This window comes from Arvicola amphibius, chromosome 10, assembly GCF_903992535.2.
Source record: "Arvicola amphibius chromosome 10, mArvAmp1.2, whole genome shotgun sequence".
NCBI lineage: Eukaryota > Metazoa > Chordata > Mammalia > Rodentia > Cricetidae > Arvicola > Arvicola amphibius.
Window position 1 is genome coordinate 10,158,702 of NC_052056.1, and position 27,870 is coordinate 10,186,571.

The 27,870-nt window shown below is 40.6% G+C and overlaps 1 protein-coding gene across 2 annotated transcripts in view; it reads left to right on the forward strand.

Moving 5' to 3' along the window:
- The window catches only part of Grik1 (glutamate ionotropic receptor kainate type subunit 1), a 392,331-nt gene that overhangs the window by 323,409 nt on the left and 41,052 nt on the right, over positions 1-27,870 (forward strand). The window contains exons 8-13 of one of the 2 annotated variants that reach the window (XM_038346565.1): positions 10,238-10,345; positions 12,566-12,610; positions 18,911-19,024; positions 20,850-21,053; positions 21,962-22,185; positions 27,683-27,801. In XM_038346565.1, coding sequence (XP_038202493.1) covers positions 10,238-10,345; positions 12,566-12,610; positions 18,911-19,024; positions 20,850-21,053; positions 21,962-22,185; positions 27,683-27,801 — 814 coding nt within the window. The remainder of the gene's footprint in view (positions 1-10,237; positions 10,346-12,565; positions 12,611-18,910; positions 19,025-20,849; positions 21,054-21,961; positions 22,186-27,682; positions 27,802-27,870) is intronic. The other variant, XM_038346564.1, reaches the window with a different exon arrangement.

The following is a 27,870-nucleotide window of genomic DNA, read 5'->3' on the forward strand; positions in this document are numbered from 1 at the left end:
ACTACCACATAACACTACAGAATATAACAATTTCATAACCAATGCTACTATTTACTTCTCAACTATGTATTCGCTAGGTAGGTAGGTAGGTAGGTACATAGATAGATAGACAGAGAGATAGACAGACAGACAGACAGATGATAGATAGATAGAAAGATAGAAAGAAAGAAAGAAAGAAAGAAAGAAAGAAAGAAAGAAAGAAAGAAAGAAAGATAGATAGATAGATAGATAGATAGATAGATAGATAGATAGAAGATAGGTAAGTAGATAGATAGATATAACAAGATATAGAAAAAGGAAAGGAGAAATGGAGGAGGACATTAATCATCAAAATGCTTCTGATTGGTAACTCTTTGTTATCTGATTGATAACTCTTTGTTGTCATGGTTATACAAACACAGTCACACAGTCAAAGAATATCAGGTCTGTGGAGTTGCCAAGTTTCAAGACAAGTTTCAGTGGTACTCAGTGTGTACTGTGAGGACTACCTTCATCAAACTGAACGAAAATGCTTATAAAGAAGCTTCTGATCCTTGGATTTCCCCTCAATCAAGTGTGTGTAACATGCACACTTAGAAATGGAAGTCACTCTATTAACGTAACTGATGATCCCGGAGGGCCCTCTGCATTTGCCTCATGGGCAGTAGGAAAAAAGGCTTGGAAATGGAGGAAAGTCCGCTGAGAGCTTCTCTACAGGTTACCAGACATCAGTAAGGGCAAACAAGCAAGGAAATAAGAAAACTGTGTTTCTGTTGAGCTTCCAGGCTAGTAATCCATTGGTAAGGATTACTACCAAAAAAACATTGCATATTTTTAATCTTTACAGTACCATATGTAAATAGTACTCACTTTTGCAAGTGAAGATCGAAGCACTTCGCCCACAGCCACTAGCTAATCAAAAGAAGGGTCAAAATTTGAACTCACATCAATTGATACTAAAGTCACTCTCCCCCCAAAATGCCTTGCTCCTGCTCCATGTTTCGCACCTCAAGTGAGTTGTCATTACATCAGCGAGCACCTTGTTTACAACGCCAGGTTTATGACAAAGCTTTGTTTATGAACAAACTGAGACGATCAATTAGCTGCCTCCTAGGAACTTTGCTGTTGCTGTTGTTGATTTTTAATTTTTCAGTGCAGTGTGACTGGAGTGGTCCGATTTGCAGCCAACAGGAGTTTATCCATCTGTTGTTTTACTAAATCCCTCGGTTTTTATCTGAAAACTTCCTAATTTTCCACATAGCCTTTTTAAAATGATTTGGCCATAGCATGAATCTGCTGTGCCTTGCAAAAGTCAGGGCAATATTGACATCTCAGAATAAAAGAGAAAAGCTATTTTGAACCTGTCAAAATAAAGGCAGGGGAAAAAGACTGTGTGGGGTATATACAGAGGACATTTTAATGGGAGCAGCCTCATGTGGCAAGAAAGAACTTTAAAATGTGCTTTTTAGCCTTATAGTTAAAATCTTAAGTCAGTGAAAGCCACCAGTGTTTACAGGAAAAAGCTTTTCAGCTGACGCTCATGACTCAAAGCCCAAATCCCAGAGTGCACGTCTGTCGTGAGCCGTGTTTTACCTACAGGTTCTCAAGCAGAAGGGCGATAAGGGCACTGAGAGGCAGCCCGGCAGCAAACCAGAAGTATTTCGACCACAATGGCATGTAAGTTCAAGAGTTCAGACACATTTTCAAGAATTTCCCTTTGCAGTGGCAATTAGAAGCCTTTGCTGACCAGACTCAAGTGGCAATTAGAAGTCCAGCTGACCAGACTCAAGACCGGAAGGGAAAGGGCTGCCCTATAGGGCTTGCTTTAGATTCTCCTCCTGCAGATAACTCCATCTAGTTTTGTGACCTCGGCTTTGAGGACAGGCTGCTCTATACTAGAGAAAGCAAAGAAATGAGATCCTAGAAGCCAAAACCTAAGTTTTATTTTCTCTCTGAATGATTTCTTGAGAGTTAAGATGAGTCTTTCTGGGCAACTCAGATATGAAACAAGCCACGGAGCTAGTGAAATTCAGCGTTGTAGTCATGACGCCCGAGTATTCTTTCATTTCTACTTCATTTTGGGTTAGAGTGTGCTCTTTCCTCATTGCATATACAAAGTCCACAGCAACAGTATAAAGTTAGAAAAGTGCCCTTGCCCCATGGTTTTCTCATGACCTCGCCCTGAGGATGCAGTGTGACAAAGGGAAGGCACACATTAATAATCCAGGGATTATTAATGACTGTAGGATTTGTCCTCTTGAAGAGCCTGGGATGGCATGAAGTACTGCCTCAGCTACCGTAAAGGTCACATGAGATAGCCTGGGAGGACATGAGGTACTACCTCAGCTACCGTAAAGGTCACATGAGATGACACATGTACATTCCTTCACATCTCCAGATGGTATCAGTATGAGTCTCAGGCAACCCAAGGCACACTCCAAATCTTAGTGATATGAGCACCCAGTCACTAAGGCTGGCTCACAGAGGAACAATGGTAACAGCATCTCCACCAGAAGATATCTGAAATAACCCTGGTGAGCTGGAGTCAGAAATGTGTTCTTGTTCTACAGGGCAACCTTTAACGGTCATGAATTACTTGCATTTCTGTTGAACAAAAGAAAATACTAGTTAACATGTAATTCCATAGTCTTGGGAAAATACAACAGGAAATACTACTACAGCAACAAAAGTAGAAGCTTCTAGAATTAAATCGTTCATTCATACATGAGGCTGTTAGTGATAGGGCACTAGGGGAACACAAAGTCATCCGTTTGTTTGACTGTCAAGATTGAGGTAATTCACCAGTCTGTGATTACACCATAAATAATGTCAGAAAACTGTTCATACTGCGGAAGTCTGTTGTCACTGATTTGGGGCTTGATTGATTTACGTGGGGGGAGTAAGAAAATGTTAATTAATTACATATTCTACTGGAGACTAGCTGGCAAAGTCAGAGCCACTGCCTCAAGCAGCAACTGAGTTCACAAGTAATTTTTATGAGAAAATTTTCAAATTAGTATTTGGCTTTATTTTCAAGAGTCTCTCTTTTCCAGAAATGAGTTTTGTTATTTTCACTGATTCTTTTATTACAAGGCGTTTAAAGGTCTTGTTCATGTTTAAATAAATTATCACAAACTCTTTGGTTTGATGCAACTCAAGTTTATCCTTATACTTATTTATTTATCTGTGTCTGAGTGTGTGTGTGAATAGTGTGTGAGTGTGTAAGTTGTGTGACTGTGTTGTGTGTGTAAGTGAGTGCATGAGTGTGTAAGTGTGATGTATATGTGTTAGTATGTGTGTGAGTGTGTTTTGGGAGTGTGTTGTGTGTGTGTGAGTATTGTGTGAGTGTGTGTAGAAGGAGCAGTGGGCCGCTTCCCACCACCCGGCTTCCGGCTGCTTACCCAAAATAATTACATGAAAACTATATTCATTTAAACACTGCCTGGCCCATTAGTTTCAGCCTCTTATTGGCTAATTCTCACATCTTGCTTTAACCCATATTTAGTAATCTGTGTAGCACCACAAGGTGGTAGCTTACCGGGAAAGATCTTAACCTGCGTCCATCTCAGAGAGGAGAGCTATGGTGTCTGCCTCACTTCCCTTCTTCCCAGCATTCTGTTCTGTCTACTCCGCCTACCTAATTTTCTGTCATATTAAAGGGCCAAGGCAGTTTCTTTATTAACCAATGAAAGTAACACATAGACAGATGACCCTCCTCCATCAAGTGTGTGTGTGTGTGTGTGTGTGTGTGTGTGTGTGAATGTGTATGTGAGTGTGGGTGAGAGAGTGTGTGTATGTGCATGTCTGCAGGCACACACTTGCCCCAGAGTGCATGTGCAGGCCACAGGACACTAGGCTTGAGTTGTTCTCTCCTTTCAGTATGTTTTCCCCAGGTTTTGAACCCAAGTCTTGGGCTTAGCTTAAGTGCCTTACCCACTGAACCATCTCAGGGCTACACAACTTAATTCTTTTACAATTCTGGAAGTCAGAAATCTGACAAGTCTCATGGGGCTAAACTCAAAGGTTGTAAGCCTGATTTCTTCTGGGGCCTATAAGGAAAATTAAATCCCTTCACCCTTCTCAGCTTTGGGAGACATTCCCTGAGTCTTGTAGAGATTTGCCTCTGACTTGCGTCTTTCAAACCTCTCTCTGACTTCCTCAACTATTGCCATTTCATCTGCCATGGGTTAGCCCCTTCTCCTGAATAGGGCTTCGTGGTTACATGGGGCAGAGTCAGGTAACTCAGGTGATCCTTCCATGTCCACATTCTTAACTTAGTCATATCGCATCTCTTGGACATAGTCTAGCTTACAGGATTGGCACATGGGCATTGGAAGAGGGACAGTATTATTCACTCAATAGTTCAAGACCTGCATCTGTATAGTATCCTTATGCGTGTCTACACAGTTTAGTGGGTTTAGCTTTCTTCAAGGTGCTGAAAACCTGGGAGATTTCCTGGCTTGCCAGAAAAACAAATTTCCTTACTGCTGATAAGTCTGGAATCTTGCAAACCATAGAACAAATGAGAAAACAGTTCTTTAAAGTGGTTTTCTAGACCTTAGTTCCATATTTGAATACTTGGTCCTTGTCAATAGGTTTGTAATCTTTGATTAAATGAGATTTGTTCTCAAATATCAAAGTAGTGATACATCACACAAAGTTCTCCATATATGTCCAATGGAAGACCATATAAGCATATGTCCATATGTAATATGAGAACATCTGTCATAATGATAGTACCTTAAGTATCAAAGCTAAACTATACAAATAACCACCTAGTGTACCAGGAGGTCAGAGTACCAGCCCCATCTTTCCCTTGAGAGTCTAAGATCCAAATCCATTGTCAAAAGCACTTTCTAAACTGCATTCTCAAACAAGAGAATAAAATAAAAACCACTGGTTGGTGGTGGGGATGGAGTCCTGATAGAGTAGATAACAAAGAAGATAAGTCACTAGTTTTATGTAATCTTGTTGAGACCAGAAAGATACTCTAAGGTCAATCATCATTTTTGAATGGGAATAAATTCAAATTTCATATTTTGGAATGTATGGGAGGAAAATATCACAGATCTTAAATTGTACATCTTATTAATAAACTTTAAAAACTAAGTTTTGACAAAATTTCAACACATTTCTTTGCACCTACGTAGATTGTGCATGGGTATTAAACTTTGAGGTCACAATATTTTATTTCATCAAATTCCATATCTTATACACACTTGTGCTCTTCCAGTACTTGTATTTGTTCATGATTTGGAACCTAATGTATCTTTTCACCATTGAAAGTACAACTCATTCATCACCTTACACACATGTGTATGCATAATGCAACTCCTGAGATGCACGCAAGCCTTTTATGACGTCTTAAAAGTAAGAAAGATAAGCATGTGAATTAGCATGACCCAAATCAGCACATTATTTATAACATAAAATATATATATATGTATGTATATGTATGGATCTACATGTGCACATAAGAATAAACTTGTCAGCATATTTCACTAAACAATTATCTAGATAGCCAACAATTATCCACAATTAAGCTTTATTTAATAATATGTCAAGATCTGATGATCAATCAGAAACTTGAAAATTAAGTTTAAAAGGATCTGTCACAGAGTATAAATAGTATTGATACAAACTTCTGTCCTAATCTTAACCCAATAGATTGCATACATAAGCTTAAGTCTTCATTTTTAATATTGTGTGGCAATATTAGCCAATCTAATCAGTAGACAAGTACAAGAAATTTATGACAATCAAATTCAAATCAAATTTATGACAATTCAAATGGAAGGTATGCCTTCCATCAGGAAAAAAAACGAAATATTAGTGTGCTTGATCTATATAATTCACACCAAAAGAATTAAAGGAAAGGCAAATAATATTTTATTGGCGAATTTTTAAGAAACAATTCTGTGTGATCAAAATGCACATTGATTACCTGGATGTACATCTTTGCATAAATGATTCTGGGGTAACAATTTCTGTGATATTTCAAGTACATTTTTATTAATACTCTTGAGAATGCCATACATGCATATAATATATTTTTATCCTAGTCATCTGTATATTCTCCCCCTACTTCCTCCTAAATATGGCCCTATTCCTCCAAACTTTATGTCATTCTTTTAAGAAATTAACCCAGGCCGGGCGGTGGTGGCGCACACCTTTAATCCCAGCACTCGGGAGGCAGAGGCAGGCGGATCTCTGAGTTCGATGCCAGCCTGGTCTACAAGAGCTAGTTCCAGGACAGGCTCTAGAAACTACAGGGAAACCCTGTCTCGAGAAACCAAAAAAAAAAAAAAAAAAAAAAAAAAAAAAAAAAAAAAAAAGAAAAGAAATTAACCCACTGAGTCTAGTTGGTGCTTACCATATACTCATAAGTATGTGGCCATCCATTTTAGCATGGCTGACTAACTTTGAATGAAGATTGACTCTTCCTACTCTTCTTATGACTAGCCAACAACTGTCAATAGCTCCCCAGCTAAGGGTGGGGCTTTGCATGCCCTTATCCCTTCTATGCCAGAATATTGACTGACTTTATCTTGGGCAAGCCCTGGCATGCATTATAGCCACTGTGAGTTTGTAAATCAGATCTTTCATGTGCAGAAAACAATATTTCACAATACAACAGCCCTGGTCAAACTCCAGCTCTTACAATCTTTCTGCTCCCTCTTCTATAATGTTTCCTGAGCTTTGAGGGAAGAAGATATAGTACTAGCGTCCCCATTAGGACTGAGCAATTCACTGTCACTTACTCTGTGTGCTTTGACCACTTATGAGTTTCTGTGTCAACTGCCATCCGCTTCAATAATAATTCTCTAATGAGGTCTGAGAGCTGGACATAGAGATCTGAATTTAAAGGAAAGTTTGATACTAAGTCTATTTTGCAGAATAATGATAGATCGACCTCTGGGGCCTATTAACTCTCCAGACAGAAGTTCTTGGCCAGATTTACAATAGTAAGCTTGTCTTTCCTCCTGTGGAGTAGGCATCAGATCAGGAAGCTCTTAGTTACCCTCAGAACATTTGTGCCACCACTGCACCCACAGGCATATCTTAAGACTGTAGCCTTTGTATTTACATGATAGATCACCAACCAACTAACAAAGTGCCAGGTTCCTGATCATCCCTGCTCTCTATGGAGAGTGCTCGCGTGCGCGCGCGCGCGCGCACACACACACACACACACACACACACGCACACACACCTCCTGTTTATTTTCTTAAGGCTATCTCAGCAGACACATACCCAGTACTGCATACACGTGGCTGTGTGTCAAATCAGAAGCTCCTGAGACACTCAATGCTCTCTGAACCATCACAGGGTGACTGGTGAGCTGAGACTAGTCTCTGAACCCAATATCAGAGAAGAAATGATTCAAGCCTTGAGTTAGCCAAAATAGTTTTGAACTGACAGGTTTGATCAAAGCTCAGACTTAGAACACATAATCAAAGGAGGAAAGGGAAGAAGAGAAAAGCAATACAGACAGAGGTTAGGCATTGTTAGATGCTATTACAGTTTAGACTTTGCCCTAGGACTTGGGAAAATACAAAAAGATGTTTCTAATTAGTGCCAATGACCCACACAGCCCACTCTAGTGGGCAAGGGTATTGAGTGCCTTCGTAGAACAGTCTCTAACACCAAGGATATTTTTAAATTAGTTGCATGTGAATCGACAGGATTGTAGAGAAATTACTGTTTCCGAAGCTGCCAGGAAAGACAAGGATTCCTGATGCTCTACCGAGCAGTTAAATGATAACTCTTGTACCCAAATGATTTATTACATAGAACATCTACAAATTAGCCTGCTGATATGAAACATATAATATTAAACTAAAAAATATTATTTCTCCTTGGCATCAATTTAAATCATACCAACTTTTTGGCTTAGTTGTGAATTCCAGTTAAGTTTTAGTAACACCTTTAATAGGAAGAAATGACCTCTGGCCGGGCCTGGTGATGCCAGCAATGAGGGGTGGGGCAGAGGATGTATTTTCTGTCTTTGTTTTAATGAGGAGCATTAACCTTTGGGATCTCCATAAACCTCCTATTCCCAAATCCTCAGAAAAACAATAGTTTCTAATATTCAAAGGGAAAAATGTTTGAATCTATTGTTCTTACTAGTCTGTGTTCCTACAAGAGGACATTGTTCTCTCGAGTAAGTAGCTGCCTTTCTGTGGGACACAAGGCATTCACCATGGCAACTGAGAGTGACCACATCAGGGCAAAGTTTAAGGAAGGATTTAGTATCCTCTCCATATCTAAATTGCCTTTAGGAAAAATGAGCAAAAAAGTCATTTTAATTAATTGGTATTTCTAATTGTCTACTCTAAGAGCCTATAATTGGGTGTTAGACATTTACATACCCAACTCATGTATATGTGCATATGTTACATATATATTTAAAGTTAACAACTAATAATTTCTTGAGAAAAGACATAAAATAGGTCATAATGGCTAAAGAAACATTTTTTTTATTTTTCTCTCTGTTTTTGATTCTTATTTTTTTGTCCATTAGATGGTATGCCCAAAGGAAAAGAAAGCAATCACATTATTTGACTTAGTTGCTATTAAGTGGTAATTGTCTAAAGATCTAACAGGGTAGATATTAAAGCTCTCTCCTAAAATAGGGACAATTATATAAGTATTGTTTTCAGTTAAGTATACTATAATTGTGCCCTCAGCAATGTATCTACATAAGGCAAGAAAATTATGATTATGAAGAATATAATTGTATGTCATTATCTAAATTATACATGGTTCAGCCCTGTTTCAGAATGTGGGTTCCTTATGGTTCTTATGTATGGCACACACAAAAAATGTATGTTCACCTTGATCAATAGTTAAATTGGTAACTAATAAATTCTTAGCAGCAATTAGCCCAAAAGTCCAAAGGATATATACAAATACAACTTATCTAGGGATTGGAGACAGGCAGACATGCGTAATGTTGGCAGTGCTGACTTCGAAGGTCAAAAGATACAGCTTGGTAAAAACCCAGGCAGGGAGTCTTTGTAGATATTTGAGGCAGGGAAAGATGCATTGTCAGAACATGAAAAGGGAACTTTTTGCCACTTGGATGTGTGCAGGGAGAAAAGCAAGAAGTGGAAATTACTCTGCGGTGGTCGGAACAAACACTAAGTTCAAGAATAAAGCTAATGCAACTGAATCCAAACAAAGCAACACAATGGGCACACTCTATACAAATAAAATTGGATTTCCAAACTGGGTTTTAAGACCATGCTACAAGCTATATGCTACATCAAGAGGTAAATGCTGCCGATTCTTTACATTTTCAGAGAGACCCATGAATTCTGCACAATGGGCTAAACTGATTCACAACACGACCTCCACAAAAGAAAAGCGACCTTCCGGAGAAAGCTTTCCCCAAACCTTGTAGAACTTAATGAAAATAACTGCCTCCTTCCAAACCGATCAGGAGGTGGGTTAGGCCTGCTCATTGTCTACAATGAACTTAATCCCAACGTTTATCACAGTAGAGATTTCAACTGAACCAACCAACGCTTTGGGCAAATTGTGCTCAGATGCCAGGCATTTGTGGTAACCTCAACACCATGGCTAATTTTGTAGCTTTTATTTCCACCAAGCCAGCCTTTGGCTTAAAACTAAGGAAATGGTGACTACAGAACAAAAATGAAAATTGGTATGTTATGGGGTAAGGGACTGAGATGCCAGGAAGTGTTGGGTTACACACAAAAATCGATCTTTTTGCATACTGAGGCAGGCATATGAAACTGGTAGTTTTGATGGCCTATAGTAGCCATAAGAAACTAAAATTCTTAATGAGATACAAATTATGAATACCCTAAAATATCCAGTGATGTCAATGATGCGTCGTTTGTCCATATCTTTTTCACAGAGGAAGAAAGAGGTAAGATGCACTTCCTTTTGGCAGTAGCTTAAAGGGGGTTTAAAGTGACCTTGGAAAACAGAATGTTATGACCCCTTGGACTCTTTTTATTCAGTGAACAGATGATTCTTTGTTTCCTGACCAGTTAGAGTGCACTCTCACACGGCTGACTGTGTCTAAACGTTAGGGCCGGTACAGTAAATGAGAGCTAATAAAACAGCAAAGTGGTCCACGTTCAAGTCAGCGAACCAAATCAGCGCTTAGGATGCATGATACAGCGGAGTAACTGGGTCCTGGGATGAGTCAGAGACATTGCTCTGCTGATGGGCTTGTGATCGGGGTAACTGCTATGTAATAACACTATACTCTAACTGTCCTCAGGCTCGGTGGGACGGCTTGACTGGGCGTATCACCTTCAATAAGTCCGATGGCTTGAGAAAGGATTTTGACCTGGACATTATCAGTCTCAAAGAGGAAGGAACTGAAAAGGTAACCTCCTTGATGATAAATAAATAAATCACCAACGGACTCACTAAAGAAAGGGCACATCACATTGCTCGTGCTTTTTAACTAAATGACACAGATAAGTGGGCGAATTATAAAAATAACTTTGCTAGAAATTTTTTAGCATCCAGTCTTCTAGAACATTCTCTCCCATTGAAAGGTAGGCATGGATGGGATGGATTCTCAAATTATATGTAGAACTAATAGCATTAACTAATATTCAGCAATGCTTGATCTATAAAGCAAATATGTGTTTTTGTCTACATAACCTTATGCACCGGTGTCCTTATGCCTGTTTCTCGGAGATTTTACGAAGTTGAGCTTAGATTTGGAACTGTGGGAATTGCAGCTGGTTTAGCTATGGTAAAGCATCCAAGGGTTACTCAGAAATTAATTTTAGCTGAACTCTATTTTGAGACTGGTGACAGAGGGATGGAATAAAATAGTATGGAGAAGGCTTACTGGAGCAAATTAACATCACATCCTTAATTTAGGACAAATGCTGCAAAACTTCATTTTAATGGTGCACTCTCACTTTAGGATTATTTTAGCTGGAAGTCTCAATTTCAAAGTTTGAAGTTTTATTTTAGTTTTTATTTAGGCTAACACAAATGTAAACTGTTAAGCAATGATGATAAAAGAATTTGTTTTCTCAATATATTCCATGATCTCAATCTAGTATCTATGGTCACAAGTTTCAATCAGCATTTATAGTTTGAGAATTTGCCTTCAGAGCCCTAAAGAACAAAAGATGTTGAAAGCCCAATACTGTCACCTGGACATAGGAACCCCATAAACCAACCATTTTCATATGGTGATGATTAACACACAAAACATGGTATTCAGTATAAAAAGAGTACTTTGAAACAATGTATTGCTCGTTTAATTTCAAGTAGTTGAGTTTATAATTAAGGCATGGGAAGGTTCATGTCTGTTTCATTGTTTCCATTTACTGGGACACATTTTCCTCCCCTGGCAGATTCTAACTGCCTTCTCCCTGCACTCTCCAGCCCGAAGCACCATTCACTGAAACAAAGATTAATTAGTCTGAATGTTGTAGAAGGCTCTCACGGGTATCGACATGTTTAAGAAAAACAATTAGCTTGCAGTTTCAAGAGGACATGTGTCTGTGGTTTCCCATTTCAAAAACACTGCTTACTCCACTCTCCCTAGTTGGGTCTTCATTCTGTCTCCCTCTCCCTGGTTGAATCATCTTTACCCTTCTGTGTTCCTCTGCTGGTTTAACAGAGAACAAAGCATCTGCCTGCCCTCTATAATTGTAATTTTTGGACCAGAAGGAACAGAAAAGAATGTTCACTATAACCCAAAGCTTGTGGTTATTTAAAGGAATTTATCTGTTTCTCTAGGCCTACTCTTTTCTGCCTTTTTTGCCTTTTGTGGGGGAGGTAGTACTGTTAAGGAAATAGTTTTTTTTAGTTCAGATAGGTGATGAACTAGATGGAACTATTGTGATGTCTCCACAGCTATCTATATACACAGCAATATTATGCACATTCTACTAGTGGTTTTCTATTAAAAGCGAAATCAAATTAGATGAAAGTATTTTCTATTTATTTCTTACCTATTCAATGATTGCAATAACTTTTTTCTTCAGGTGACTTGGGCTCAGTTCCTGAGATTGCTGGTTGAGCCTTGAAGGCAGTGGGGGACGCTAACACATGTCCCTCGAGAGCCAAGGGAAGACATGCCCACACTTTCCATGCCAGCTTCTCTGGGCTCACAGGCGAACCATTACCAAAAGTCCATCCATCACTTGTACCCAACTTTCTACTGTCTGCAAACTCATAATCAAAGGATACATCATTCACCATATTTCTCTGTGTAGCTTAGGAAGTGTGTGTGTGTGTGTGTGTGTGTGTGTGTGTGTGTGTGTGCTAAAAGGCTGACTGATATTTTTATCCTGAATTCCTTCAACATCTCTCTTAAAGCAAATATCTCTCAACTTTGCAATACCTACAACATTCAAACAGGCTTCAATTACTTTCTACTATTTGAAATGAGCACGCTGTTCTGTGGTGCCCAGCCTTCATTCCCATTTCCTTGTTGTGCCTATTGTTGGTCTTTATATGAATTAAAATGCAATTCCAACCAACAGGTGAGGAGTGTAATGCACTCTGTATAATTCATGGGTTCCATGCTGCATTTTAATTGAGTGTGTTTTTATTTTTCCCTCTGGAAACCAAGGCTGCTGGTGAAGTGTCTGTGCACTTGTATAAAGTGTGGAAGAAGGTTTGTACCCTGAAAACAACAGCAGGACACTTGGGGATGGGGTGGCTGCACCCTGCCAGTCTTACCAAACCAGTAGCTTACCAGCTGCAGATGAGGGGTGAGACTCCACAGATGCGGGGAGCCGGTTGTGTTTGCCCTTAGCATTACGAGGCATTGAGAGTAGACATCTGGTGAGTTAGTGAGTGACGGGTGGGTAAATATTCCCCCTAGATTAGCTTTTCCACTGGACAGGATCAATGGCTGGGAAGACTGCAAGCAGGTAGCAGCAATGAAGCCAGAGGCCCATTTATAGATCTTCTCAAACGAAGGAACATTTCCCCTAAGAGGAATGAAAGCGATACATTTGACCCACCAGATTAGCAGTCAAGGCAAGGGTACTTCCTGCAATGTCACTACCCGAAAATGTGGGCCATTTTCAGAAGTTCCCCTTTCTTATACGCTGTCTTTGTTTTGTCAGAGTGTTGAAATTTATCCTAGAACTGGTTTCCAGAGGACAAATCATCAGAAGGCTTTTGAAGGGAAGTGAGATTATCTTGTGGAAGTTTAGCACCCATTATTTCATAGTTTATTGTACAGGATCATGTTGCCAGCGACTGTGCATAGATTTGCATAAGCAGATGTGGCACCCAGAAAGATTCTCCCGGAGAAAATGTCCCAGTGACAGCAACTGTTACCTTGTCTCCATTCTTGCTCCTCACTCCCACCTCTCTTTTTCCCCCTCTATCCGTCTATTTAAAGCCAGTCGCTACAATTGCTCTTGACTGACGGATGGACTGTAAATGACTTCAGGTTGTTGGGCTTGAGCGGCTTGTCAGGCTCCCTTCTACCTCTCAAATGATCAGCTGAGTCACAGGACGTTTAAACAGCTTCTACCAGTACCCAAAAGCCTCATCGTCCCCTTGGTGGGAATCGGAATCTCAGAAATGCCTTTTAAGTATTAAAAGTCGCAGGCTTAATAAACTGTTTTATCGATGAACCAAGTTGCCAAAGGCCCACCGGAGGTGAACCGGTTTCCCCACTGGTAGGAAATAGATGGTTCTACCCAACCGTTCTGAAAGCAGCTTATTGCTTGAGACTCCTGGCACTTTATGCCAGGCTGAATTAATTTAAACTAGATACTCTGGGGATAGAGTCTAGTCTCTGAAATTAAACTCGAGGGAGAGGGACGGGCCTACAGGCACCACAACGCTGTGGCATGCACATCCACATTAACAACTTGGCCTTGCTAGCGCATGACTTTCTTCCTCGTCGCTGCAAACCCTGCACTGCTCCCATTATCTGCTGAATAGGTCACAGTTCATGGCACTCGAGTCCAGGGACTCAGTCAAACCCAACAGACAAGTTGCACTTCCCTCAGCAGATTCTGTCTTTAAGAGTTCATTCCAGCATAGTCTTAGCCCAGGACTTTTTTGTTTGTTTGTTTGTTTTTTCGAGACAGGGTTTCCCTGTAGTTTCTAGAGCCTGTCCTGGAACTAGCTCTTGTAGACCAGGCTGGCCTCGAACTCAGAAATCCGCCTGCCTCTGCCTCCCGAGTGCTGGGATTAAAGGCGTGCGCCACCACCGCCCGGCCCAGAACTTTATTTAAAACACCAGATAGATCACCTGAAATTCTTTGCAAGCGAGGGAGAGAGTAATCTTTGAAAGACACCCCTGCACTAAGGAGCCTCAAGATACAGAAAACAGAAACACCTTTAGTTTGGTTTTTCATACATACTTGGTTATTTCATTCAGCCATTTTAGATTCTGCTGGTGACTCTGGCCTTGGAAAATACCCTGCTTCACTTGTTAAAAGGTGGCTCAATATTCCCTGGACATTTATTCACACACACTTCTCAAATATCAAATGACTACTTCCTCATGCCAATTTAGACAATAAGAGAAGGCGGACCGGACAATTTGAGTATTGCTCCCCACACGTAAGAGATCCACATCCGTGGTTTCTCGGCAGTGAATTACTGCTGTTGGCTTTTGCTTCACAGTCTGAAAATTGAAGTGCTGCCTCAGAGGCACACCTCCCTGGTTGCAGAGCTTGGCCGCAAGGCCAGCATCTGGGCATCTGGTTAACTCCACAGCCCTGTCCAGCATGCACCGTCGCATCAGAGAGTCCCACCTCATCAGAGACATTGGCTTGCTGACAGCCTGTCCATTTATTTCAATTAAGAGGCAGAGCCAGTACAACTGCTCGCCCTTGCCTCGATTCTCATATTGGGTTTGTTTTATTTAATGATTCCTCTGCAGTAAAGCTAGCAGGGAAGCCGCCTCCTTTTCCTCATTTTACAGAGGCAGATCTGTGCTCTTGGGGCTGTGAGAGGTGGTCAGGGAGCCAGTGGCAGGACAGTAGCAATGGTCTCTGAGCGCTCCACTTACCACTCTGCCTCTGCTGGGAAAAGGAAGACGAGCCAGAGGCCAAATGGGAGAGGGTATTTGTTGAAAGTGTGAAGCTTTATTTTAGAAAAGAATATTACAGCAGCATTTAATAATGCCAGTTTTGAACATGAAAATGTCATTTAAACACACACTTGATAATAATGAGAATAAGAGTTAAAATGCATTCTGAATTTAAGAGTGGCTAAAGTCATAAGCATGTTCTCTAATACTAAATTAGAAACTGAAGTCTCTTCTTCTCCGTGCCTATGTTAATGTTTAATTGAAATTTTACATGTAAGGGCCCACCTTACACATAATTTTCTCATGCGATACAACCTAAAGTATAGCTTGGGATAAGAATAAATGACAAACTCATTTGCCTTGATGTGTGTTTCCTAAAAGCTAAAATTCTGCCTCAAAAGCATTGAAGGAGGAAAGGTTGAAAAGACTGTGCCCAATTTCCCAAGACAATGGTTCACAAAAGGAAACAGACATTCTCCCATTAGCAGATAGATTATATACCACAATACAAGAGGCTCTGAAAGTACTGGACAGTTCCCAAGGATGCAGGCTCATGCCCTATGGTACTGCTAATACCCACTCCATAGACAGCCACTACACCTTGTGCTCCACTCAATTCTATTAGCCTCTTCATCTCTCCAACAAATTAACCCTGATTCATACGGAGGAGAGAGATTGAAATAGTTTCTACTTATGTGTGGATGTGTTGTAGTTCTTAGAATTTTCTCAAAGAATTTATAGCTCTAAAATGATAGCTACAAACTGGTGGTGCTAATGAAATTAACCAAAGAAAAGAAAGCAAAGGTAGAAGGGACCTAGCCTGTTCTCATGGGAAAACTGTTTAATTATGTAAAAAAGGAAAGCCCTTTTAGACTAGAGAGATAGCTCAGTGATTGAGAGCATGTTCTTCTCTTCTAGAGGACTGGGGTTCTATTCCCAGTACCCACATAAAAATGCTCACAACTGTCTGTAACTCCAGCATGAGGGAGTCTGACTCCCTCTTCTGGCTCCAAAAGGCATACATCCAGAGAGTATGGACACATACACACAAATAAAAATAATTCTTTAAAAAGTTTAAAAGCACTTTCCTCTCCATTTTGCTGGTATGAAAATTGAGACATAGAAGGCCTAATCTACCACCCAAAATCACATACCTGGTTAACTGCAGAGTCAAGATCTAAACAAAAGTCTCTCTGCACAGCCCATGCTCTGTCTACCGAGCTGAGTGTCCCCTTGTAGAAGGAAGCCTATTCCCACACTGAGGGAAGATATTCAGGTATCAAGCACAGATCTCCCCTATCTGTGTGAACTTGTCCAGATGCTAGAGTCATAGACACCTCCTGATTTTCATGGCTCATTTCCTTTCACGTTTTCTAAATTAAAAGGAAAAAAAGACCTAGCAATTCCAAATTATTTCCCAAGGTGAGCTTAAAGAAATTGCTGTGAAAGCCATTTACATGACTTGTATTATTTATTATTCGTGCAGCTCTTACCAAACAAGAGCACTTCCACCTCGACTACCCTATTTGATCTTCTCACCATCCCTGTAACATAGAGAGCAGGATCCCATAAAGGTTAGCATCCTATTTAAGGTCACACAGTCACTGCCTGGCTATTTCCACCTGATAGCCAAACACATTCCTTGTCCTGAGGCTGACAGTAGGTAAGCACAGAACTGGGCCAAATAGCTCAGTTTTTATAGGTCTCTCCTAGGCCATCGCAGATGCTAAATAAATCAATGTATGGGTAGAGTGTCCCATACCAGAATTGCTTGAGCAAAGTCTGGATCTTACTTTTAAGTTTGAGATATTTTCATGGGCAAGGAAGATCTCTCAAGACTCAAGTCTCAAGTAGCAATTGGATGATGTTTCACATACTGATTTAAGAACTGGGAAGTTAGATTTCATCTTGTACTAATTTTTGTGTTAGCATGCAGAACAGTGGATTTCATGATACTATCTTCATGCATGCATACAACTGTACTCTCTTCTCATCTCCCTTGTATTATGGTCCCACTGGTTCCTTACCTCTCCCTAAAACATCTCCATTTTCATGTCACATCTGTGCAAAACTTCAAGCACCCCCTGCACAGATAGCTGGACGATGGTCTTTTATTATTTTCTTATTTATTCTTCTCTCATACAATGCATCCCAAACACAGTTTCACTCTCTCCACTCTTCCCATTTCCTCCCTCTTTTCCCCTATATCCACCCCATCCCATGTTCCTGAAGAAAAAACAGCAGGCCTCCCAGAGGAATCAGTGGACTATGGCACAAGTTACAATCAGACTAGGCACAAACCCTCACATCAATGCTGGCCAAAGGCAACCCTGTAGCAGGCAAGGGTCAAAGATGCCTCCACTCCCACTGTTAGGGGTCCCACAACAATACCAGGCTAACAACCATATCATATATGCAGAGGACTTAGCACAGACCCATACAGGCTCAGTTATTTCTGCTTCAGTCTCTGTGAGCCCCATAAGCCCTGCTTAGCTGATTCTGTGGGCCTTGTTCTCTGGCTATCCTTCAATTCTGTGGCTCCCACTATTTTGCCTCTCCTCTTCTGGGGGGTTCAGTTTTTATGTACTTCTATTTTGACTCTGACACATCTCCTGAGGTCAGGTGATGCTGGACAACTTTGAATTTGGGCATCAGGAATGATCCACATGTATCTTATAGGACCTAACACAGAAGCAGCAATCAGGCCACTGGGGGAATTAGAGGACATCGTTTTTAGGGTCATGGAGCCTATTGAGCGCCAATAATCACCACTGGCTCTTTGATACCAAAAGTAAAAGTCAATGAAAAACAAGATTTCCTTATTGGAAGAGCTCAAGGTGAAATGGACACAAAAGACAGAGAAGCAAATAATAACGAGAAAGTCATGAGGTGCTCAGACAGAAGCATGCCCTGGGTCATGAAAGACATGAGGTGCTCAGGCAGAAGCATGCCCTGGGTCATGAAAGACATGAGGTGCTCAGGCAGAAGCATGCCCTGGGTCATGAAAGTCATGAGGTGCTCAGGCAGAAGCATGCCCTGGGTCATGAAAGACATGAGGTGCTCAGGCAGAAGCATGCCCTGGGTCATGAAAGTCATGAGGTGCTCAGACAGAGACGTGCCATGTGTCCTACTGGGATGCTTAAGAACCTCCCTCAGCATTGGCTCCTCAGCAAGGATAAGTCCTGAATTTTGTCAACCTCTTGTCTGTGTAGATTCTCTCATCTGTCTTTCCTTTTCCAATTCCAAGACCCTCCATCACCGACCCTGCTCCTTCCATCCCAGTAACCACACATTTTAAAGGAGCGGTGTTAGTAGGGTGGTGGCATGTTGTTTGATGCCAGCAGAAAGTCGCAAGAGTGCTTGTCTGTTACTATGTACTGTGTCTTCCAGTGCCTACAGTTGGGTTTTACATGGACGGAGGTGCTCAATGAACACACTATAGAGGGAAAATCTGATAGTCATTTGCTCCTAATTTTTTAATTTAAAAAATAGCAATGAGCTAAATAATTAAAGGTAAAAATCCCAAGTCATTGTAGTGACACACAGCTTTAACCCCAACACTCGTGAGGCAGAGGAGGCGGATCTCTGAGTTTAAGGCCAGCCTTGGTCTGCAAAGGGATGTCTTTGTCTCAAAGAGAAACCCTGCCAAATGACCAAAAATTAATTAATTAATTGAAAATAAAATAAAAATGCCTCCTGCACCTGCCTTAAATAGCCTATTTTTTCCTGATTCTGTCTCCACCCTCAGTTTTCTATCATGTCCCTTTCCTACATGAAGCAAGCTCTACTATAATGCCTTGGTGCCCCAGGATAGAAGCTTTGGTTCCCATTCCTGGCATAGTGGGCCCTTTGTTTCAACGTAAGTGCCATTGTGGGCAACTGGCAGCCTCTGATACCCTGTGTTCTGTGCAGATTGGAATTTGGAACTCCTACAGTGGGCTGAACATGACGGATGGCAACAAAGACAGGTCCAACAACATCACTGATTCTCTGGCCAACCGGACACTCATTGTCACCACCATTCTGGTAAGCTGTGAAGTCCAGGCTTTTATCTACACGCCCACACTCGACCTAAAAGGATCCCTCCACTGTCTTTTCCAGGCTGGCATTTCTGTCTGCATATGTCTATTTTTTAAACTGGGGAACTAAAAGCATACATTTGTGTGTGCTTAAAGGAATAAAATAAGCTCCCAAAAGCTCTCTACAGACTGTCCAGCTCACTGGAACCCAGCTCCATTCTCACCTCTCTCCGCCCCAGCCCGGGCTCTTTCTTCTCTGCCTACTGAATTGCTGGATGGTTTTAAACAAGAGGAGACTCTAGCCACAGATCAGAGAAGTGGCATGGGTGTGGGAGGGTCAGAGATCTCATTTTCTGTGACCTCTCTGTACTATCAATCATTTTTCCATGTCTTTCCATAAGCATATTTCCTGCATTGTCTTTCCCTGCACCCGGGTTCAGCTTCTCTGGACTGGGGCAACACTCCCATCTCTTCTTTGTCTCTGCTCTGGATTTCTCTGGTTTCCTGGTCTAATAGCTCCCTGAATAACACATTGCATTTCCATTCTTACTCCGCCATGCAATAACTTCTCCCCATAGCCTTAAAGCTCTGGAAATAACCCTTGTATTAACTGATCTCCCAAAGACTTGTGTCTCGTTGCAATCCTAATCTCATGCCCACCTAGCCACTGGACATAGGCCCGCCATTTTTCTCTTTCTTTTCCCAAGGAATCTGGGTGGAATAATTTGCTCTGAACTCTGCATTTGAATACATGCTTTGCTTTTTTTCAGTCAGTCCTTAGTATTAAAGCTATTTATCTTTGATGTTGCTTTGTGAGATTTTTTTTTTTTTTGAGATCGAAAGTAGATCTGGTTTTATGCTGTTGCTGTTTTGTTTTCTTCTGGCCATTACTTTTATTGCAACCACCTTATCATAGGGTTTTGTTGTTTTGTTTTGAAAAAGTTCAGTGTGTAGAACTGGCTGGCCTGAACCTCCCCTATGGTGCCACTCTAGGTAACAATTTTCTATTGCATTGTCATAACCCAATTGTCAGTTTACTTGATGAGAAACCTAAACACACAGGGCATCGCACCAGTAGAGTAGTTATTATAATTTCATAAAACAAAACAAACTTTTATTTACTCAAGTGAGAATTAGTAAGTTTACAGATGCATGGTTGGAAGACGGAAATTACTCAGGAGGTAAGGGATTTATCATGCAAGTGTCTTAGGAGAAGCATTATCAAATTTGAGGTGGAAGGTGATTTCAAATAGGATGACAGGGACTGATGCAAGAGAAAAGCCAGGAGACAGCCAACCGGGATAAGGAGAAAGAAAGACTGAAATTGGAATGAAGTTAAGATCAAAAATTAGAATATTTGATATACCCAGTGTTTCAAAAACACTGGAAGAATTGTATTTGCTGGTCCTCATTTCTCCCCTATAACTAGACACTGCTGTGTCAAAGCCTAAGCAGTGTTCGGCAAAGGAAGCATGAATGTGGTCACGCCCAGAGCAGGCATGGAGGGCCCTAGTGTCCTCCAAGCCTTTCTATCTTCTCAGAGTCAACATTTGAACAGCACTGTGTCACTGTTGCCCCATGCATGAAACAGGCATGCTCTACAATGGTGCAAGGAAAAGCTCCCATCTGCAGGGAGAAAGAAAGGACACACATACATGAAGACTTCTAAAGCAGCGGCAGACAAGAGTAGCAGAAATGGGAATGTAAGCAACTGACTTTAATACATTCCGCTTTTAAAAGCCAGCTTCAAATGTTGTGTATCTTCAGGCTACTGATGGAACACTTTCCTTTTCATTATAATGGAGCTTTCATATCTGGTTTGTTTCACTCAGGAAGAGCCCTATGTGATGTACAGGAAATCCGATAAGCCCCTCTATGGAAATGACAGATTCGAAGGATATTGCCTGGATCTACTGAAAGAATTGTCAAATATCCTGGGTTTCCTTTATGATGTTAAACTAGTTCCCGACGGCAAATATGGAGCCCAAAATGACAAAGGAGAGTGGAATGGGATGGTTAAAGAACTCATCGACCATGTAAGCAAAAATACACCTGATTGTTTAAAAAAATATGCCCTAATGAGGAAGTAAGAGAAGAAAAAATAGTTTATTCAAAAATAATAATAACAACTTGATACCAAAGTCTTGAAGAACAACTTTAGTGTCCCGTGTTTTTAGCCACCTGCACACAAAATTTGCAAAGGAAAACAAAACAACCAAGATATAAAGTTTCCTCAGTTTGGAAAGATGTGGGAAAATAAAAGTTGAAGATTAAAATGTATACATTCACCCTTTATGCCAAAGGATAAGCTTGAGAGGTTTCTAATTAAATCAAGAATTCTAGGACTTGGGACTCAGAGAAAAATCTCATCTTGTCAATGTACACATGATCAAGTTGTTTATTCCTTCCTTTTCTGAAATGTCCTTGATAAAGCATTGTGCAATTTTAGTTTAAGATTCTCTCCCTTCCTCCCTCCCTCCCTCCCTCCCTTCCTCCCTCTCTCCCTCCCTCCCTCCCTCTCTCCCTCCCTCCCTCCCTCCCTCCCTCCCTCTCTTCTTCCCTCCCTCCCTCTCTCCTTCCCTCCCTCTCTCTCTCCCTCCCTCCCTCCTTCTCCCTCTCTCTCCCCTCCTTCCCTCCTTCCCTCCCTCCCTCCCTCCCTCTCTCTCTCACTCTTTCTCTGTCTCTCCCTCCCTCCTCTCTCTCTCTCTCTCTCTCTCTCTCTCTCTCTCTCTCTCTGTGTGTGTGTGTGTGTACCTTACCCCAATCCACATCTCTCCATATTTTCTGGTTTGTCTTTGACAATAAACACTGCAATGTAACTAAAATTAGCTTCTTGCATGACAAGCACTCATAGTTGAGATTGGAAATGCTGAGGGACATGTCGTCTAGCCACCTGCAGAGAAAGGAGGCAGTCCGGCTGACAGTTCTGCACCTGTTTTCACAGAGAGCTGACCTCGCAGTGGCTCCTCTCACCATCACTTATGTACGGGAGAAAGTCATAGACTTCTCCAAGCCCTTCATGACCCTGGGCATTAGCATCCTTTACCGGAAGCCCAATGGAACCAATCCGGGCGTCTTCTCCTTCCTCAACCCCCTGTCTCCGGACATTTGGATGTATGTGCTGCTGGCCTGCTTAGGAGTCAGCTGTGTGCTCTTTGTGATTGCCAGGTAAGCGTGAGAATACTGAATTCATGACAATGATCTGTCAGCCACAGACTTCAGAAAGCCCTGGTTTAAAGTACAATTTTACCTCTGCTCATTTCCGCATTTTCTCAAGGTTTCCGTGTACAGCTAGCTATTGTGTGCATTGAAAGTTAATTATCCATAAAGAACATTTTTAAAGAAACAAGAAAGTCCTTTATATTAATTTGACTTTTTCCATATTTCAATTCACATAAAATCACTATTTATTCTATTTTCTGAGGAATGTAGAATTTTTTTAAAATGATTTAAAAATATTTGGTTCTTGAAATAATTAAATAAGTCAAAGAGAAAAACCAGTTAGCTAAGAATCACCATAGCAAATAAAAAAAAATGCAAAGATTGAAAAATTGAAAGATACTGAAAGTCTTAAGGATCCACTTTGAAAATTTGTGAGATTATTCTTTAAGATCATTGAAAGGTTAATAGGAAAATCATAGAAGTAACACTAAAAAGACATATAGATTGTGGAGTATTGATTGGTTGATTGATTTTGTACTGGGGATGAACTATAGAGTCTTATGTATGGTTAGCAAGCCCTATACAACTTAGCTACATTCTTAAGCCATTATAAAAATTTTATGATAGTCAACAAGTCAACACTTTAAGCTTCATCTTTCAAGATTAAATTCTGCTCTCTATATGTAACGATTATACTTCACACAATTCTTCCAAAGTTTTTTATCTCACTCAGTAGACCATACATTGAAAAGCCTTTGACCCTGAATTTGAAACCACTATTTTATTTACCTCTTCCTCTTAAACATTTGATAGTCCTAGACAAACCTTTTTGGAAGTTATTTTTAATCATGTCCTTGTTTTCAATCTTTTTCACCTTTCAACAAAAGTTGGTAATAAATATTTCCCCTGATCAATTTTTGTCTTCTCTCCATGAATGTATAAGAGAAATATCTCTTCATGCTAGCATTTTGTCATTGCTCACTGTGCAGTTTTGATGAATGACTGGTAACTTTCCCCAGTAATTTTCTAATTACAAAAGAAAGCTTGGGGAAATAACCCAAGCAGTGAACGTTCAAAAGACTCAGAAGATAAAGTCAAGCCAAACGAGTGACTTCTGTGGACATTTAAGCTATCAATGGGGACAAAGTCTAGGAGTTTTCAACACCTTCTAAAATGTGCCATTTCCAAATCTCAAATTTTATGTTTTTTGAAATAGTGATCAAAACTCTCTTTACACACACACACACACACACACACACACACACACACACACACGAATTACCAAGTTCAAAATGCCAATCTTATCAAGGACAAGAAACCATGCTCAAGATAATTTTAAAAAACATTCCTTTAAAATAGGATTTAGTTAGTTATTGGTCTTTGGAGAATCGTCACAGTTCCTAGGAAAGTTCTTATTTTCCTGGGGTAGCCATGTACTAAAGAAGTACCCTCTCACAAGGAGCACATCACATGGTGCTGAATTGTGACATTTCTCTGCCTGAGATCTACCCCTAACTAAGCAATAAAAGGGGCAGAAAGCAAAATTGTGAGTCTTCATATCCTGAGGCCAGGGTTTCTTCAAACATTAATGCTCACAAATGAAGCAATGGAGGCAATGCTAATGGAGAGGCACATTACTTACTATAGAGAAGTTGGCCAAAGCCGGGAGGAAACGTAACAGCACAGGCCAGAAGCCCTGAGAAGCACACAGACAGAGGGGTCCTTCTGTGCTGCATCCCAGCTGAATTCAGTACCATAGGAATGGAAACCAGTTAATCCAGTAATCATCCTCTGCTCCGGAGCAGCTTTGGAGTCTGCATTGTGAAGCACATCCTTTTATGTTTTTTAAGTGGAAAACTAAAGTCCAATCTGGCATTTAAGCAAACACCTTCACACAAAAAATGGACCCCTAAAAGTTATTTGTTGAACTGAATCGACTTTATAAAGTTATAAAGCATTAGTGGAAGAAGTGAAGGAAAACCTAATAAAAATGCCAGTTAGTGTGAGTGCTAACAAATTTGTATGTTAGGGTTTTGGTTTGGCAATTTATTTTCTAAAAATATTTAGTCCCAAGGATTTAGGTCCATGATGTTCATGATGACCACAGGACTGAAATGAGCCAAACTTCTAAGCAGGGCTTGCTTAAATTAGTGAGTGACATTTGTCTTACTAAAGTGAAGTTATTAAAGTTGGAATTTTGCAAAAAAGTAAAAATAGGAAAAAAAAATGGTCCCTTGAGAGCAGATTCTAAGGTTACAGTACAAACTCAGGGGTTGTATAACAAATTCAAACAGATCTTTCTCTATTGAAACAGATGGATCTTTTTTATCATCAAAGCAACCAGTGTCTGTCAACAACAAGAAACAGCCAGTCCCCTCAATCTGGAGACTTCAGAGCAAGGAATATTACACAACTTTTCACTTAGTGTAAACTTTATGTATATAAGCCCTAACCCAAAGCAAATGTACACATGTATAAATCCAGTAGATTGACTATGATGTTTTGCTGTATCTGTTTTATTTGGAAACAAGGAAGGTGTTTCTTTGCAATCCAGACGTTCTTAAACTTCCTATGGACACAATCTGGTCTCACATTGGAAGCAGCCCTCTTGCCTTAGTCTCCCAAATGCTAGAATCACAGGCAACACCACCACACCCATGCAAGTTTGGACATAGATCTAAGCACACTTGTCCATGTATCATGTTACTGACAGTCAGTACTGACTTATTGGGTGTCATATGTGACAATGGTTTCAGATGGTCATTCTTGCTGACCATGTATTGGATTTTCCTGTAGACCTCCTGGTTCTGACATGCTATATATTACAGTGACTATATTAATCAGACTTTAGGATTCTCAAACTAAAATATCTGCACCTAAACAACAAGTGTGTCTCTCTACACTGTAAAATGCCAGTGTGTTACAGCACAGCCTTGTCTCATTGTTCAATGTTCCCCATGTGCTTCCCAAGTCACTCAGAACCCTGAAGAGAAAGAACTGGCAACTTTCTCTCTTTCAAAGAAGAGATGAGAAGTGTGCTGATGTTTGATAGTTTTCCTCTTCTCCACAGAAAGACCAGTTAATTGCTTACAAGTGTTAGAGTATTTTAACATTTCTCTATTTATACAGGGAAAAATTTAAAAGCAGCATTCCAAGGACACGTGCTCACAGATCAGCGTGCATTTAGTGGGTAAACAACAGAAGGATATCAGGGGGTAGTGGTTGCCAGGTTTTATGGTCTATTTGAAAAGCCTGTACTCTTGAATGCATAATCTTCCTAATTTTTGCAATTAATATGTTAAAATTATTATACAAGGGACAATGATATTGTTTAAGTAACAGCATCTTTAGTCTGCATGCTGTTCCAATTATTAGGTTCATTAATATCGGTATTCATTCTTTCAGCTGAGCAAACTACTATGGTTATAAGAGTATATAAATCCAAAACTTAATTATACTGTGCAACAGTAATTAAAATGTATTGGCATGCACCGTCAATTAAAGCTATGTTCATAAGCTTACAAGAATGTGCATGGCGTGCCCTCCAGCTCGGAAAAAGCCACAGGAAAGAGTTGGAGGATATTACGGTGCAATAAGTGACCAGGCTGCTATCCTAATGCCCTTAATACTCTGTGGGAAAACACTGCACACTTTGCAGAAGATGTCCGGGGCTTTAGAGAACATTTTTCATGAAGAGGAACTATCTTCCCAGTTCATTGGACACGATTCACAGCGTGTCCTGCTTTTCGCTGTAAATAATATACTATCCCTAAGCCCAGTTCTCCCTGATGCACCTGCATCCAGCTATTGTTTACACTGAAGCCCTACGGCTTGGAGAGCAACCATGTGTTCTCATTGGCGTTAGAGTATTTTAACATTACTCTAACAATCCTTTTTGCCTTAAAAGAGCCCGGCAGCAAATGCCAAAGCTTTCAGTGCTATGAATTATTGCATTTTAAATTATTACAGATTACTTTGCAGAACATCTGGCAATGTTTATTTTAAAAAAAAACGCACACATATTGCTAGGGTAGTTCCCTAAGACCCCTAGAGTAGGCACCTCTTCTGGACTGCATAGGTCAGAAAGATTCTTAGAGAAACAGAAAGGACTGAAGTTGTAATCAGTTCCCCAGATTATTATTTTAAATGTTGCTCCTAGACATCCATATTTTTCTGTTTTATAAAGAGGTGAACTGAAGCCAGATGAGTCAAGTCAAATCCTTTGTGTAGATTTCCTGGAAGATACATTGTATTTTGAGAAACTTACTGGTCATGGTCTCTTGGAGGCCAAGCGATAATAGTGCCACAGAAAACACTTCACACCTAACCAGAGTTGGTGATTGCATGACTGTGGGCATAATTCAGAAAATAATTCAATTAAAAATAAATCAAGAGGAAAGCATGAGTTTCTGATTTCCCACTCTGAGCCTTGAAGCTAATGCTAATAAACTATACTGATATATACAGTATATACCTATACCTGGGCTATGTTCCTTCCAATTTAAACCTTGTCTTTTCACTGAAGGACTGAGATTTGTATTTCTATATAGTTATCTTTGAAATAAGTGATATTCTCCCAAATTCAGTCCTTCTTTTTTGTTCTTTATTTTTATTTTGCATCATTTGTGAAATGTTATACTCGGTATAGGGTGTGTTCATGGAACAATAAATGTCCCTGGAGGGCACATGACCCTCACCGCACCAAGCAACATAACAGCCCAACCATATAATCACTATGTATTCCGTGCCACTCTTGTTGAGCCTTGCTAAAGTCAAAAATGAAATGCGGGAGCTTTTCTTTTCATTTTTTTTTTTGGGGGGGGGGGGGTGAGGGGAGGTTTCGAGACAGGATTTCTCTGTAGCTTTGGGACCTGTCCTGGAACTAGCTTTTGTAGACCAGGCTGGCCTCAAACTCACAGAGATCTGCCTGCCTCTGCCTCTCAGGTGCTAGGATTAAAGGTGCGCACCACCACTGCCCGGCTATGAGAGCTTTCCTTTTTTTGTTGTTTTTTTTGTTTTGTTTTTTTTGTTTTGTTTTTTTGGTTTTTTTTTTTTGTTTTTTTTTTTTTTTGGTTTTTCGAGACAGGGTTTCCCTGTAGTTTCTAGAGCCTGTCCTGGAACTAGCTCTTGTAGACCAGGCTGGCCTCGAACTCAGAGATCCGCCTGCCTCTGCCTCCCGAGTGCTGGGATTAAAGGCCTCCTTATAGTTGTCCCAGTTACTCAGTAAAATGGAAGTAACTGAAAACTCAGAATTTCAGAATTCAGTAGACACAGGTCTGAGGACTGCCGTCCTAGACACACGGGTTTGACTCTGAGTCAAGAAGCTGGCGACTATTTGCCCAAGGAATTTTGCATTTGGTTCAGTCGAGCTGGAAGTGTCCGCACACAGGTCCTCTCCTCCTGCTTCTGCTCAGTTGTGGAGTGTTCTCCACTGCTCCATGGGTTTTACTCTGCGCCATGTGTGTACCTGATCTTCACAAACTGTTTCTGTTAATTATCACAGGTTTACACCCTACGAGTGGTATAATCCCCACCCCTGCAACCCCGACTCAGACGTGGTGGAAAACAATTTCACTTTGCTAAATAGTTTCTGGTTTGGAGTTGGAGCTCTCATGCAGCAAGGTACACCGGTTACCCGCTTTGCCACTTGCGTCCCACAGTCTGCTGGCAAGTTTTCATGCTGGTAAACTC